Source organism: Apodemus sylvaticus, chromosome 11 (assembly GCF_947179515.1).
Source record: "Apodemus sylvaticus chromosome 11, mApoSyl1.1, whole genome shotgun sequence".
Classification (NCBI taxonomy): domain Eukaryota; kingdom Metazoa; phylum Chordata; class Mammalia; order Rodentia; family Muridae; genus Apodemus; species Apodemus sylvaticus.
In genome coordinates this window covers 74852362-74869078 of record NC_067482.1, presented here as the reverse complement: position 1 = coordinate 74869078, position 16717 = coordinate 74852362, and the positions used below count along the sequence as shown (strand labels likewise).

Sequence of the window (16717 nt, the reverse complement as noted above, 5' to 3'; positions counted from 1 at the left end):
AATATCTGCAGAGGTCCCAAGAGTCTACACAGCTACAACTCTGGTCTTTGAACTGGGGGGACCAAAGGTTCTTTTTGAAATCAAGCCGTACTTGGTATCAGGGTGCTGCAGCCAGTCAGGCAGTTGCAGGAACCCCCGATGGAGCCAGGTATGCAAGGCTCTGGCTGGCGGGCTCCAGCCTTAGCTCTGTGGTTGGGAAGCCAGGAGAGGGGCAGAATCCGAGACCTCACATCTGAGCTCTTAGCCTAGTGGTTTCAGGGGAGGACTCAGAAACAGGAGATGCAGCAACCCCCAGAAGGAGGGAGCCTGTCCCCCGATGTACTCAACGGTGACCTGGCCAGACCCCACTTGACCTATTAGCTTGCTCCCCTTATCTATCCCTCAAGAGACAAGGGACCTGTGGAAGAGGGGCAAAGACCCGATATGTCGAGCACCTTTGAGTTGGTAGATGGTAACGAAGACTCTATGGATACACAGGTCCCGCTCTGTCTAGGTTTGGGCAGTAATGAGACTCCAATTGACTTGCTCACTAGAGGCACTCACAGGCCACGATCCCTCTGCTTCAGCCTGCCTTCTGCTCACCCAACCCCACCCCAGGTTCCTTGTCTACCCCACCCCCACCCATAGGCTAGTTAATGGATGGGCATGCCCAAAGGAAATCAGACTCCCCTCACTCCAACCTGGTGCTCTCTTCCCAGACACCCCTTCCCCCAGAGACATGCTAAAAAATCTCACCTCTACACTTGACTCCTCTGAGTCAAGATCAGCAGCTTCATGGTGAGCCAGCCCCTGTCCCCTCCTTGCTGTTTCATAGGATGTGCTCCCCACCCCTGACCCAAGTCTTATGTCCTTATTATAAAGTATATAGTGCCCCTCCTTTCTCCAGGGAACCCTATTCTACCATTGATGCCACATGGCTTCCTGTCACATCCCCACTTTCTTGTTGTTTGCCCATCAATGCTCTGTGTCCAAGCATGGTGTCCATGACACCTCAACCCAACTCCCTCTTGAGGTCCAGCTCACAGGGGTTTGCAGAATGCATGTGAAACAAATGCTGGTGAATCCCACCTCCTGGTCCCACGTGGCTGGACAGTGAAGATGAGTCCTGGGAAGGGGACAGGAGTGTCTCCAGATGAGCCAGGGAGGACAGAAGTGAGGCGGAAGAGAACAGAGTATCACAGTGGACAACCGAGGTAGAGGAGTGGGGTGGGGACAATGGGTCTGTGACCCACATTCCAGAAGAAGATAGGCTGCGGCTGGACAGATAGCTTCATCATCTAACCCCAGAGGAGAGTAGGAACCGCAAGTGATCAGGCTGCCCAGCCCTTCTCCCTCCTTACCCTCCTGCATGGAGGCCAGTGGCAATGACGTCACTCGGGTGAGAGGCCAATGATGATGACTCCGTGTAGGTGAGAGGCTGGGCAGTGTGCGGGGGTGGAGTGTGAGAGCTGGAGTTTCTGTACTCATCAAGTGACTACAAAGTTCCCCGCTCTTCCCACAACCCTCCACAGAGGGGAGGCAGTTGAGCCCCCTTCTGCTTCCTTCCTGGTCCAGCTTCCAAGTCAGGGAGTCATCACAACATGGTCCCCAGCCACCTGGCTACATGCTACCACAACCAAACCAGACCAGTCTTTACTAAGGAATTAAAAAAAAAAATGTGTTCTAATGGCTTTGGGAATAGGTGGGATTTCTAAAAATACTCAACAGCAACAGACCATTGGCCTTCAGGGGTAAGTGAGCATTTATTTGCTTATCATCTCTCAAGGGTTGAAATCAGAGACACGAGGAGTGACAGGCACCAGGGGTGCTTGGTGGTGGCAGCAGGTGCAGCCATTTCAGAACATCTAGGGAGCATTGGCAGTCAGCAGAGAGGAACCTTGGCACACACCCTACAGAAACCTGCACAGCCTATATCATGCTACCAAGAATGCTCAGAATGCCAGGGAACCAGCAACCCCATACCAGGATTCAGCAATGTCAGTCAACAATGGATACACAGATTATTATAGGGCCACATGGTAGGCATGACACTGCAAGGGAACTAACTGCAGACAGCTGTGAAGGCGGAGCAGACAGCTGTGGAGAGAAGAGCATAGTGGTATGACTGAATGCATGTTCATAGCACTGGAAATGAGTCCATGGATCAAAAAACATGAGGAAATCTGAGCAACTGGAAAAAGGCACAAACAAGGGCTGTGTGTCCTGATTGGGGTATGATTTAAAGAAGCATGCATGTTGGCCGACACTCACTGACCTGCCCACTTAAGACATGTGTGCTTTGCTGTGTATAAATTCCTCTTCTGAAGAATAAGGACCACTGTCAATAGATCCATAAATCTAGTTAGCAGATTTTGCTTTTCACTGTGGAGTAGGCTACCACTTCTGAAACTAATTTTTAGAATGCATTTGAATTCAGAAATGAGAATGAGTAGATATATTATATTATAGATATATTATAGATAATAAGAGCTAGACTTCTCACTGTTAGGCAAGGAAGCTCCAAACATTGAAAAGTGGGCAGCTGAATTGCACTCCACTGCACAGGAGTATGCATAGGAACAAATGGGCTCACAAAAATGGGAGCACGTGCAGGTGGATGGAAGGAGGGATGATGGATGGATGGATGGATGGATGGATGGATGGATAGAGGATGGATGGATGGATGGATGGATGGATGGATGACAGATAGATGACAGATGGATAGATGAAGGATAGATGGATAGATGAATAGATGGATGGACAGATGATGGATGGAGGATGGATGATGGATGGATGAAGGATGGATGGATGGATGGATGAATGGATGGATGGATAGAAGATGGATGAAGGATGGATGGATGAAGGATGGATGGATGAATAGATGGATGGACAGAGGGTGGATGGAGGATGGATGGATGGATGGATAGATGGATAGATGGATGAAGGATGGTTGGATGGATGAATGGATAGAGGATGGATAGATGGATAGATGGATGGATGGGTGGATGGATGAAGGATGGATAGATAGATGGATGAATGGATAGATAGAGGATGGATGGATGGAGGATGGATGGATGAATGGAGAATGGATGGATAGATGAGAAGGAGGGTGAGTAGGTGAATAGACACACGAGTCTTTAATATTTGGGTGGGTGGGTAATAGGTGGATGGAGGGGTGGGCAGATGGATGCATGGATGGATGAATGGATGGATGTATCACATGCATTTATGTGCACACAGGTATGAACATGTGCCTATGGTCCCACAAGCACACATCTTTCCTTACACCTTCATCTGTTTTCCTCACCAATAAGAAGTACAATGTCCTTGCTTTGTGTCAACGAAGGCCTGGAAATGACAGTAGCATAGCAGGCTCACCTGGCTCCCAGATATGGCTTCTACATACTTTCCTTGGAAGGAAAGCTGAAATTGGGGCTGGCTGGATATGAGAGACTCAAGGAAGGATGGGGATGAGGAAGAGACAGAACAGCTCCATGCGCTCCACGGTCAAAATTGCAGCCATTTGGGCATCAAACCAACCAGAAATGCACACAAACGATAGTTCAAAATCACAATAAATCAGATTTAAGACCAGTAAAAGTAAAATCAAAAGCCACAAGTCTTTCTTTGAAGGAAAATAAGAGGTGGGGAAAGTAGGGGGGGTGGGGTGAAGAAAGAGGAGAAAGCTTTTCCTGTACAGGAAAACATCAACCAGTTTCAAGCATCCCTGAGAGGACTCAGTGCAGAAGGAGGAGGCCATTATAAGACCCAGCTGGACCAGTAAAGAAGAATCACCAATGAGGATCTTGGGAAAGGTTACCAGCTTATGCCCCAGTGTGACAGAAGAAAAGGCCAGGCTAGAAGGGCTGCAGGCAGACGTGAGCAAAGCAACGCAGGCCTGGGAGATAAGCAGCTAGGACATGGCACCTCTGACACTGGGGCAGCCTGGACTCAGGAATAGGGTGGACAACAGGACTGTGTGACAACAGTACTGTGTCAACACTGCAGCTCTTGGTTTTGATAAATGCACTGTAGCCATGGGAGAGAATGTCCTCATTCTTAGGAACGGCACACGGAAGAAATGGGCAAAGGAACACAATGGCTTCACCCACAGCCACCCACAGCAGTTGTGACACACTAAATGCAAATATTTATGCATGCAAACAGATATATACATAGTAGATAGATGATAGATGGTATAGACGGATGGATGGAAGGATGGATGGAGGGAAGGATGGGTGACCAGACACATGACAAGATGGATAGGTGGATACAAGAACACATAGAAAATTGGATAGGCAGATAGATAGACAGATGGTGAATGGATGGATAACTGGATGACAGACATATACATAATTGGATGGATGAATGGAAATGGGCAGGCTGCTGGATGAATATATAAATGAACAAGCAAATAAACAAGCAGACAGAAAATTGGATGGATGGATAGATGGTTGAACAAGTGAATGGATAGATAGATAGTTGGATAGATAGATGAGTGGACAGACAGGTGTGTGTGTGTGTGTGTGTGTGTGTGTAAAATGGGTATGCAGGTGGATGGCAGATGAACAGACAGATAACTGGGTAGATGAATGGATGGATGGAAGGATGGGTAAACAGGATAGATGAGTGGATAGGTAGACAGATGGATGGGTAGATGGATAGTTGGATAGCTAAGAAGAAAATAGTTGTAGAAAGAGTAAATAAATATTGTCAGTATGCCTGGGAAAGCACGGCATTCTTTGAACTATTTCTGCCACTGTCTAAGTTAGAAACTATAACAAAATACAACAGAGGCCCTACGCCTGGAGTATTTCCTGAGCCTGTACTTACTAAACTAGTTAGGTGATTTAGGCTGGTGTCCTTGACAGCCTGTGGATAGTGCTTCTTATCAACAAGCCTAAAGTCCTGGGACTGTCAGCCATCCCTCACCCATGACTCTGGGGAAAGGGCACGTGCTCTAGATGAAATTCTTAAATGAGATTTGTCAACTCTTGGCGGTAGGCACAGAGGTCCCATGTTCTGCCTATCTCTTATTGGTGGCACCTTCCCCAGACGGTTCCTAAGTTGAGTCTTAAGGGATACACTGGTCAACACAAGTATGGAGCCTTTCTAGGTTCTGTAAGCCTTCCTAACAGCAACTCAGCTTAGAGAGGGCCCGTCATAGAGAGGTAGAGAGGGAGGTGAGGGCTGAGCCAGTGCGGGGTCTGGATGGACTCTGGGGCGTGGTCAAAACTAAGGCAAATGGCACATCACACATTAGGCAAACACAGTTGATTGTAGGGCTGAAAAAATGCCTGCACCCCCAAAACAAAGTGAATAGTGAGTGGGCGTTCCGTAAACAGCAACTGGGCAAGCTTCTGGGGTGAGTCAGCTGGGCCGGCCCAGGCAGGTCTAGATAAGAGCACCTGTTTCAGTTCCACCTCTGTACAGCTCAGCAGGCTGGCCCTGGTGGCCCTGCGGCTGAGAGAGCCCAGCCTCCCCACTTCACCACGCCTGTTTCCTCCACTGGCCCAAAGGAAGCAGAGACCTTGGCAGTCACTCATTTAAAGGGCTCAGCAAACCTCATTCCATATTCTCTCCCTGTAGCCCGGCCCCTTAGAAGAAGGGCAACAGGAGGCACCATCTGCATTCTCTGCAAAGCTGTCGCAAAGGCAGCTGGGATACCCGCCCCACATAACTGGAAAGTGGATTCCTCGGACACCCAGAACCCCTAGATCTGAGCCACAGATACCCATGTGTGGGACTCACAGTACTAAGGCATGCAAGGCTTCCATAGAGACCCAGGGTCCCTGATCTGCCCACTCCCATGGGAGTGGTGAGCTGCCTGTCAATCAGAAGAGGTAAGTCTGGCTTCATAATCCTCCACAGAATCACAGGATGCGACTCTGGCCACCTGTGTGCTTGCCTGGTGCCAATGCTCTTACCTAATGCTCACTTCCAAAACTACAGAAGATAACAGATGACCTAATGGTGAAACAGAAAACTCTTTTGTATATGTGAGCCTCAGCAAACACCAGGCACATTTGCTAGGGACCAGCCCACGCATGGCCTCCCATAGAAGTCTCCAGAATGAAAGGTTCCGCATGCCAGCAGCCTTTACACAGGCATTGCGGGATCAACAGTCCAGTCAGTCCCTGAATGGTGGGCCTTAGGACCAGAGCCCGTGGTGGGCATGTGGCCATCAGGCCCACTCTAGGAACTCAGTTCTTCCAGGCCTGGTGTGACACAGAATAGACGTTTCATTCCCAAAGAAGCTAGACTTTGAAAATAGTGATTATTCAGGGGGAAAGAAGGAGGTAGACAGGCCAAGAGGCAGAAGCCAGAGAGGATGGTGCCAGCATCCAGGCAGGTGGGGCTCTGACTCAGGCTGGGAGGAGCAGGAGGCAGGCACCTTGCTGAGCAGGCTAGACGGGAGAGCTAGTTTTATAGGGAGAGCCAAGCAGAAGGAGCAGCCAGTGGAACCATGGGCATTATGCTGTGTGCTCTGATTCTCTGGTCTGGTCTCCTGGGGGCCACCAAGGCCAGCCCCATCTCAGCCCCCCAAGAGTGTGCCAAGGGTTCGGAGGTATGGTGTCAGGACCTGGAGGCAGCTGCAAGGTGTGGGGCTGTGAGGCACTGCCAGGACACTGTCTGGAACAAGCCCATAGTCAAGTCCCTGCCCTGCAGTGTGTGTCAGGATGTGGCCGCTGCTGCCGTTAATGGGGTGAACCAGGATGCTACGGAGTTGGACATTTTGGCATCTGTAACGAAGACCTGTGAGTGGCTCCCAAGCCAGGAGTCTTCAGCTAAGTGCAAATGGATGGTGGGCAACTACAGTGCGGCTGTCCTGGGCATGCTCAGTGGAGCTCCGGGCACTGCCCAGGCCTCGATATGCACTGCGCTCACCCTCTGTGAACCACTACAGAGGCACCTAGCTGTGACCACCTTGGAGAGACCGCTGACCCAGGAGGATGCAAACCAGATGATGGCTCCATTCTTATCCAACGGGGCCCTGAGCTTCCACCCATCCCCGATGCCTGGGGATGCCGTGTGTCATGATTGTGTCCAGCTGATCTCCCGGCTCCAGGGCGTTCTCGAGTCTAACTTGACCCTGGCAGAGGTAACTGTCCAGAATCAGTGTCAGTCCATGGGGCCTGGCCTGGTTGCCCTCTGCGAGAACTATATCCACTGGCAATTTGTCCCTGCTAAGAAAACACTGCAGATTCTCACTCCACGGGAGGTCTGCAGGAAGGGGGGCTTCTGTGAGGAGCAGAGAGAGTCTGCCCACTGGCTGGCTCAAGTGGCCGCTGTGGATGGAGTCCCCTCTCTGGAGATGGAGATGCCGAGGAAGAATGAGTTGCAGATGCAGTTGGGCCTGACATGTGATGTGTGCTTGAACGTGGTCCGGGAACTAGACAAGTGGCTTGCGACCAACAGCACAGAAGCCCTCATCAGCCACACCCTGGAGCGGGTGTGCTCCATAATGCCCGAGTCTCTAGTCCAACAGTGCATCACCCTGGTGGACACCTACAGTCCCAATTTGGTGGAACTCGTGTCTAGAGTCACCCCAGAGAAAGTGTGTGAGACCATCAGGCTGTGTGGCAGCAAAAGGCAGGCCAGGTCCATCTCCAGGGTTGTGGCAACCACACCATCCCTGCCAGTGGATGAGGAAAACCAGGGTAGCTTCTGCCAAGGATGCAAAAGGCTGCTGGGCGTGTCCTCCCAGAATCTGGACCGCAAGAGCACCAAGAGGGACATTCTGAATGCCTTCAAAGGTGGCTGCCGGATTCTGCCGTTGCCTTACGTGATGCAGTGCAACCGTTTTGTGGCCGAGTATGAACCCGTGCTCATAGAGAGCCTGAGATTCATGATGAACCCCACGGATCTATGCAAGAAGATGGGGGCGTGCCACGGCTCCAAGGTTCCACTTCTAGGCACAGATCAGTGCGTCGAGGGCCCCAGCTTCTGGTGCAAGAGCGCAGAGGCCGCCGAGATGTGTGACGCCCTAGAGCACTGCCAGCGCGTCGTGTGGAAAAAGCCCATCTCCAAAACCAAGGAGCAGCCTTGACTGTGGCCACCAGAACCCAAAGCCTGCCGGGGCCAATCCCACCTGCAGGCTTCTGCCTCCCAAGGGGACCCTATGAAGTGGGCGTTGCCCCCATGTCATAGATAAAAAACTGAGGCTCTGAGCAGGGTAGGGCAGAGTGGAGCTGAAGTTCAAAGTCATGATTTCCTGATGCTGGGCGGTGTTGTCTTTCTGTCTCTTCCCTCACCACTAACTCTGCCAAACAGAAGATCCCCTCCACCCTTGTTACCAATGGGAAGTCCTCCTCACCCCTGCTCCAGTAAGCCATCCTCTCCTGTCATGCTGTGATGCTGATGGCCTGGAGAAACCCCTGTCAGAGGCCTCCCTTGCAGAGTGAGAGCAGGTAGGTAGAGGGGAGTAGAGAGAGGGGTCCGTCACTAGTCAGGCTAATGGCTCTTACCAACAGCTTGGGGTGGGGGTTGGGTATTCTCAGGCTAGGATCTCTCAGGCAGGCGCCCAGTGGTGCAGCTGGGATATGAGTGGCTCTGGACTTCTTTGAGGGAGGGTCCTGAGTCATTGCCTACCACCCACAAGGGACATTTGGACTTTATATGACTCTTGCCAATATCTTGTCCCACCAAGAGGAATCTGTCCACTCACCCAGACTCCAGACACCACAGTGCCAAGCAATCTAGGGTGTACTTAAAATCAGGAGAAAAAAAAAAAACCCTGCTGGGTGAGCCCTGGGGAATGCCCTGAGGGGTGTGGAATGGCTGTAGCATGGGCAGTAGCAAGAGGTCCACCCTAGTCAGCAGTCTGCTGAGCCTCAGTTTTCCAATCTGTAGACTGGGAGGATCATGCCTGCCTCATAGGGATGTTGAGGCAGTGTTAGGAGATGTCCTCAAGTTCTTTCACTCAGAGACTGGCACCCGATGACCTACCAGGATCAGCAAAATCTATCTTGGGAATTGATAGGGTCTCTGGAGAGTCTTACCAAACAAGTTTATATAAACTAGATACTTTCTCCAAACAATGTTTGCTGTTTTTTATTCTAATGGAAGAGCATGGTCCCTGGGGCTTCACAATCCCTTCCTCACAGCCGCCTGTGGGTATTCCTCCAGCGGGAAGGCTTGCCTGTCTCAGGTGCCCACTACTTGCCTTCCATTCACAGTCTTCAGTGCCTCATGAGCACTTCACTGACGGTCCCTGGATGGACGTCTTTCTGCATAGGCCTCAAGTCTGGCACAAGGCCTGCACGTGGTAGAAGCTCAAACATCTGTGGCGCATGCCTGGGTGGGGATGAGACTTGCCTGGCTTGGGTGGCCAGTGACCTGGGCCATCATTCAGGGCCATGGGTTTAACTAGCCAGGATTTCTTGAGTCCTGTGTGCTGCTGGCATTGTCACCTGGTCAGCCTGAGCAAGAAGAGAAAAGCAGGCCCTCTGCAACCCATGCACAGATGTGGCCCTGAGGATGAGATCCCAAAGCATAGATCGAGGTCGCCAGTCACCATCTGAAAACCCATTCATCTCCCCAGGAGCCTTGAGCAGCCCCTCCTCTGTTCTGACAGTGAGCCAGAGGGGGGACACTTGCTAACAGTTGTCCGTGACATGGCACAGCTCATTTCCATAGAGACATCACCAGCTACATAAGCCCTGCCTGCCAGAGACCAGGAGGTGGTGAGTGCCATGTCCTCCTTGTCTCTGAGCCCAATCCACTGACTCCTACCCAGAGCTACAGTGAGGGACAGGCAGAGTAAGGCCTCTCCTCATCCCATCCCTCTACTCCCCTCAGCTCAGGGCCTGGAAACAACTGCTTCCACAGAATACTGATTAAATGTGCCCCACATACACATGGTCCACAGGAGGCTGCCACGAAAAACATCTGACAAGATCCCACAGGCCCACTGCATACTGTGGCTGGCAAGGCACAGGTTTCCTATACCCAGTCACAAGGATGCCAACTAATCCACACTCTTGATCGTTCCTGAACCTTGTGGCAGACAGGAGAGGGATAAGAGGAGGAGTGGGCACTAGGGGTGACAGCAGCAACTTCCATCGGACCCACAGATTCACCTAGTAGCCAGGAATGGCAGCTCACCAGGGGGACAAGGACCACCTTAACACCTTGGTATGCTGCTTGTTTCTGAAGGGACCTCGGGAAGAGCAGCCGTCCTCGCTAGACCTGCCAGTGGGCAGATCCTGCCTGTGAGGGAGGGATGCAGGACATGAAGGACTGAAGGTGGGAACCACAGTGCCCTGATTAAGATGGGAGCGGGGCTTCTGTCAGGCTGCCCAGATGGAAGATGCCAGAGACTTCTACTACACAGGCCCTGGGTATTCATCAGATGTCACCACCAGACAGAGATCTAGACGGGTAGGAACTCTACTGGTCCAAGGCTTCTGAATTCCTTGAATCAGGGTTTGAAAGATTTGGAGTTTAGGGTTTGGCACCTGGGCCATTTGCCAAAATGGACTTCAAAATGGTAGGTCAGTAGCAAATACGGACCTGATGGAGCTCTATCCCCATGCTAAAACCCAAGAGGGGTGTCCTTGTGAGAACACTGGGCCACTGTGAACCCTTTCAGTGTCCCCCAGTGGAGCTGATACCTTAGCCTGCACCTGTGAGAGCTTCATATGCCACATGCTGAAGGCTCCACAAAGCAGTTTAGCCTTTCTTTTTCTTTGTAAATAATTTATACATACTATAGGCATTTCTGGAAAATTTAGAGAGCAGTCCATGAGGTAACCCCTTCTACAGTCAATGCCTACAAGAACCAGGGGTCACCCCACTGCTGTCCCCTCCATCCACTGCCTGTTTCACCTCTTCTCCCACGGCATGTTCATATTTTCCTGCCAGGGAGTGGCATCTACACACTCTGAAGACATAGAGCCCAAGGAGGGTAACTTGAAGGTTACCCTCAGGGAAGCTATTTGTACTGGAAGGTTCCTTCCAGATCTCGGTGGGTGGGCTCTCTGGAAAGCAGGGCCCCAGAATCATTGCAGGCTCTAATCTACTTGCTTCCAGGTGCTACCCAGCTCCTAGATTCCAGAGTCTGTACCCTAAGTGTGGGAGAAAACAGCAGGTCCTCATCCCCAAGCGCCCCCTCAAGGATTTCATGGCCCAAAAGAAGCAGTTTTCTATACACCCAGCACTGAACAGCAGCTAACCACCACAGTAGATGGGGGCAGGTGGGCGTTGAGATTGTCTGTCCCATCTGGAAGCCACAGCACAGCCCATTCCCCCTGTGTCCCAGGAGAAGGGCCCCTCTGCCCCTCCAGAGGACTGGAACCAGGATTTGAGGGTTTCAGTTTCCTATCTATAACCGAAAAAAAGTGGGAGCATGTGTTCTAATAGCCCTAAGGCCCCCAAGTGTGAGCAGTGTAAAACTTGGTTCACTCCTGTCCACAACCCAGCCCAAGTGTCCTTGTGAGGACACTGAGTCACTACTGAGCCTTTCAGTGTCACCAATGGAGGTGGAGCCTCAGGCTGCACTCACAAGAGCTTTGTGTGCCTCTATGCTGAAGGCTCTGTAAACCCAGGCTAACATCCCCCGCTGGCCAGAGCAAACATGCTCATAGGCTGAGCTGGGCCCCTCCACTAGCTGTGAAGGAAGGGGCGTGGCCCAGGCACCTTAACACCCAGTACAGCTGCAAAGCCTTGCTTGTTGCCTATGAGCTCTCCACCAAACTGGGAGGGACTAGACATGATTGAGCTTCTGACCTGAGAGGGTGACACAACTTAAGCCATTTACTTAGGACAGCAGAAATAGTTTCAGAAGACAAGGGAAAGTCACACCACTTCCAAACCAGTTTCTCAGGGTGGCAATCCCTAGGCCACAAGAAAGGCCCAAGAAGAACAGAGAGAGTAGCTTTTTTGTAAGCAGGATTCTTTAGGGCCTGGATCCAATAATGCCCATCTCAAGAGAGAAGTCACTTAGGACACTATCCAAGAACACCCAGGCCAGCACCCTGTGATTCTGGAAGCTGGTATCATTTTACAGTGATCTAGGGCCAGGGATTTGGGAGCACAACAAGCCTGAAGACCTGCAAGCTGCTAAGCTGTAATGTAATGCTGGCATCTGAAGGGATGGTGCAAGCCCAGGGAGGGTCCATGCAGTCCTGGAGTTGAGAAGCCACACCTGAACCAGAATGTCTGGGTTCCTAGTTCCCCTTGTTGGGCCCATGGGTGTCTACCCAGGACGGCACTCATGCCAGATTCCCAGAAGCTTCTACAGAGACCTCATGGCCTTGATTCCCTCAAACCCAGATTATAGCTCGTATCAGAGGGATGCTCCCCACAAGGGTAAGTGGGAGGCATATAACTCAGGAGGGCTTACAGGATCTTGAAACAAGACCACCTCTCCCGGTACCTGCTCATGATACATCGCTGTCCCAGGCCCTGCTGGCCTCTGCTGAGACTCTTACAGGGAAAGCCAGGCCAGTAAAGAGGTTCTGTGTGACAGCCACAGGTACTCGTGCTGAGGGTTGCATACCAGCACAGACAGGAGTGATGTGATCACCACAGCTCAAGCAAGCCACCAGATCTTCCCTCATGACCCCTTCCTCCCTCAGCACAGAAGACTGTGTACATCCAGGTTCCATAGCTCTGAGATCAGGATAAGCATCCAGGAAGGGCAGGCAAAGACATGAAGTCAACAGAGGTCAGAGGACACGTCTGGGGACAATGGGCTCCCAGGCCCAGATTTGTGAGGCAGAGTTCTTCCCCATAAGCCTTCCTGCCCAGAGACACCCCATTTCTTGGGGCTTTCTACAGGGTGTGGGGAAACAGAGACTCGAAACTAACAGAACATTCCAGAACCAGGCACCCAGAACTAGCAGTTGCCATTTTCCAACCCAGCACCTCGGTGTCCATCACCACTCACACATGACCAAGGAGGAGGATATAAGGGTTAGGGAGGGTGATAAGCCAGGAGACCAAAGCTCTGGGAAAAGCTGGAAATGTTCCATTTGCTCTGCACGACCAGCCGTGCCCTCCCAGGTCACTGCCCACAGGCCAAGAGGCTCCTATGAAATTTCAGGACTCCAGAGCCCTAAACAGCAGGGAGCCAGTGTGCTCCCGCAGCTGTGGAGAGAGGCTGAAGGCAACGCCTCTAACTCATTCCATACCCTGGAACATGCCTTGGCAGCTTGAAGCTGGCCGTGGTAGGGGAATTCACAGTGTTGACACTGGTCAATACCGCACCCTGCGGGGGGAGAGTGTCCTGCTTTCCTAGGCCTGTCACACACTCAGAAGCACCCCACTGCTCTCAAGGCCCTGAGACACGAGAAGCCACAGAAAAGCACCACACCCTGAGGAAACCATGGGCCACCCAGGCTTCCTGAAAGTTGTCCTAAGCCAGGTGTGGAGCAAGCATGAAGGCTGGGCCATCCAAACAGAATAGACCAGGTTAGCAACTCCGGTTGAAGAAGAAGGAAGAACTCCATTGTTCAACTCTCCATCAGCAGGAGGGGCGCGGCTGAGAAAGACTGGTGCTGCCCCACAGGCTCTGGGAGCCCAGCAGCTCTCAAAGCACAGGGGGTGGGGATGGGGGCAATGGGAGCTGGGGGTGCGGAGGTGGGGGCATAGGACTGTCACCGAGAAGGGTGATGTTCACTCAAGTCTGTCACTTAACATGCAAGGCAGATGAGCCACATACAAGGAAATAATGGCAACAATGACATTTGAAAGGAAAATGACATTAATATACTGTCAAAATAATACAAAAATCTTAAGGATTGTATGTAATCCCCGGAGAGTGTGAGAAACTCAGTGGAGAGAAAACAACAGGGCGAGAGCACCTCAGGAGAGAGATGTTCCAGGTGGAGCCTGCAGGCAGCTCTGAGGAGGCCGTTCTGCTGGAAACTTCCATGTTAGACAGGTTAGAGGGCTCAGGACAGAGCTGAGCTGGGCCACAGATGGAGAGAGCAGGGGGAGGGGAGGTGGGCTGGCAAGAGCGAGAGAGGACCTGGCTTTGGACGGCTAGCCAGGGCAGGAGGTTGAGGGTCTGAGTGGGTATGTCCACAGGTCACACGGACCTCGGAGTGTGAAGGAAGCCAGAGGTCAGTTGTAAGCTGGGCAGGAGGACGGTTCTCCTGTTCAGTTCTCTTGTTCTTTGGAAGTTGGCCTTAGGGGCAAGATGGGAGTGTGGGAACCTCATTGTGATTAAGGCAGGTGTCTGGGGGGGAATTTTAGCATACCACATAGGAAATGTGGCCCAGCCCCAGCTGTGACATGTGGGCCTCTGCAGAGAAGCAGCTGTCCCTGTGCCCCAGTGCAGGTGGGAATGCTGAGCAAAATGGACAAAGACTCCCATGGATCCCACAACCAGTCCACAGGATAGCCCGCTTTGCATGTGGGTGAATATACAGGGGCGCCAGACTTGATTTCCTTCTGCAGCTCTGTGCTGACCCCAGAGCCACAGCACGTGTGCGAACTTCAGTCCACACAGGCTAGCTGGGTTCCCAGGCCCCTCCCCTACAGGGAATCATCGCTGAGCCATGACTGACAAAGGCAGAGAGGGAGTTACCAGCCTAAGGCAGGATTCCCTACTTCACAGCCCAACAAGCACATGGGAAGGAGAAGGTTCAGGCCATTAGGTCTTCCTAAGGGTATAGAGGGGGTGTCAGTCCTGAGACAAGGAGGAGATGGGCAGGGCAGGGATAGAGGACAATGGGAGATTGGTTACACCAGCCTGACACAGAGAGCCACCTTGAGTGGATCCATGGTGTACTTTGCACATAACGTGGGACAAATAGCAGAAGGTAGCACGGGCTTGGCTGGAGATATCTGCCATGTTGTGATTTGTCCTCTAAAATGCATGGGTTGGGGCCATGATGGAGGCCCCCAAGGTGTTCTGTCTTGTTCTGTTCTGCCTTGACATGGAAGGCTGGGACAATGCAGTATGTGGCCCTCACTGGGAGCATGTGTTGGAGCTATACTGTGGCCCTTCAGTCTCCAGAACTCTGAACTGAATAAACCTCTGTGCTTTATAACTTACATAGTCTCAGGTATTTTGTTACAGCAACAGTAAATATGCCGAGACACCGCAGGTCAGCCCTATCCTGCCCTCTACTTCACCAAAAAGGAATAAGAGGTCAGAAGGGCAGCCAGAGGTCAAGTCAAGCTGTCTTCTGCTGCCTTCCTCTCCAAGTGACCCTTTGGATCCTGCTCTCTGGGTATAGCAAACACTATGATTCTCCAAGTTTAGAGGAGACAGAGGACAGGAAGGGCAGAACAGAGCAGTTGTCTCCGCAGAGGTGATGGTAACATAGTGACAGGAAAGGGTGGTAGAGGTTCTGAGTCCCTTGGGGGACCAAGACTGGCTCAGTCTCCACGTGGTGGAGAGCAGTGTTGGGCCTGCTACTTTGGAGGTACATGCCATCATACATAGGGATCTACATGAATTGGAAACCTGGTCCCTCTGCCCCATCACTGTAAGGAACAGGAGTTTCTCAGAGAATGATAAGAAATGGTGTCAGACTCATCAAAGCCAGGGCACTGTCCTATCCATTCTACATCCATTATTTGGACCTCCAAACCAAGGCCATACAGCTGTCCTTACTCCATATGCAAGAGCTCAGAGACAACTTGCAGTTTTCCTAAGGCCACACAGCTTATAAGAAGTAGAATAAGGATTTGAACACAAATCTCCAATCTGAAAGCCTGGACTATGGCTGCCCGGAAGAGATGGAGAAGCCTTGGAGGGCACATTGTATAGGGTTAGACTGTTCCCTCTGATTTCACAAGCCTACTGCTTTCCACAGGCTCTAGCCAGCAGTCCTGATGGAGACTCAAGTAGAATTTTAAATCAAATGCAGCAGGGGTGAGGAAGGCTCTGTGCAGTGGAGCCTGCCTGTGTAAGAGAGAACCAGGCACCGGGCCAGAGAAGACTCCTACACAGAGGGAAACAAAGCCAAACAGACGTGATGGCGGCCATCTGCTGGTGAAACATTTCAAAGTGCAGGTAGCCCCCTGCTATCCTCGGGATGGTGGGCGCAGAGGCAGCAGGTGGCTCAGTGCCAAGCCTGTGAACTACTTAAGCTTCATGTGGCATCACACATACCACACAGGCCTGGCAGGCGGTGAGTTCTGAATTCCGACACACTCCCTGGGGTGCACGGCTGTGAGCTTAGCTGGTGAGCAGGTTCTAGAGGTAGGAAAGGGTGTGGGGACGCGTGTACACAGGACCAGAGCCACCGTCCAAGGTCATGCTTGAGCTCCTACCTCCTGTGTCCCATGACACCTGCCTCTGGTTGAATAAGGGAGAACTTTTCAAATTTCTCCAGGTCCTCCAATGCCCATTGACCTTCGTCAATAAGACCTGAGCCTGGGCACTTTGTCTAAGTTGGTCCTGGGTAATGGGGTCTGTACTTAGCCAGGCCTTGTGTATCAGAGGTCATGGGAACCTGTAGGGAGGGGGACTGTTGCTGTGACCATGTGCAGATGAGAATGGTGGGCACCGAGGAAGACTTTTTTTTTTTTTGAGGAAGACATTTCCCAGTGTTCTACAGTCAGTCCGTGGAGCACTGGGTCTTCACACATGGGTCTGCTTGCTGCATGGAATGTGCACAGTGCCACTGTGTCCAGGGGGTCATGGCATCCCCAGGTGCACAGTGTACTATCTTTCTGATCCTCCCTTGCACTGGGACACACGTGATCCAGGCTGGGGTAAGAAGCAGGGCCTCCCATAAGCTGTCCTTCCTCTGTTCTGACCTCTGCCTGACACAGG

The 16717-nt window shown here is 51.8% G+C and overlaps 2 protein-coding genes across 2 annotated transcripts in view; one reads left to right on the top strand and one right to left on the bottom strand.

Moving 5' to 3' along the window:
• The window catches only part of Sorcs2 (sortilin related VPS10 domain containing receptor 2), a 380275-nt gene that overhangs the window by 181008 nt on the left and 182550 nt on the right, over positions 1–16717 (bottom strand). The window lies entirely within an intron of this gene.
• On the top strand, positions 6446–8029 carry Psapl1 (prosaposin like 1). The gene has a single exon (XM_052199231.1). It carries the CDS (start codon positions 6446–6448, stop codon positions 8027–8029), a length of 1584 nt encoding a protein of 527 aa, XP_052055191.1.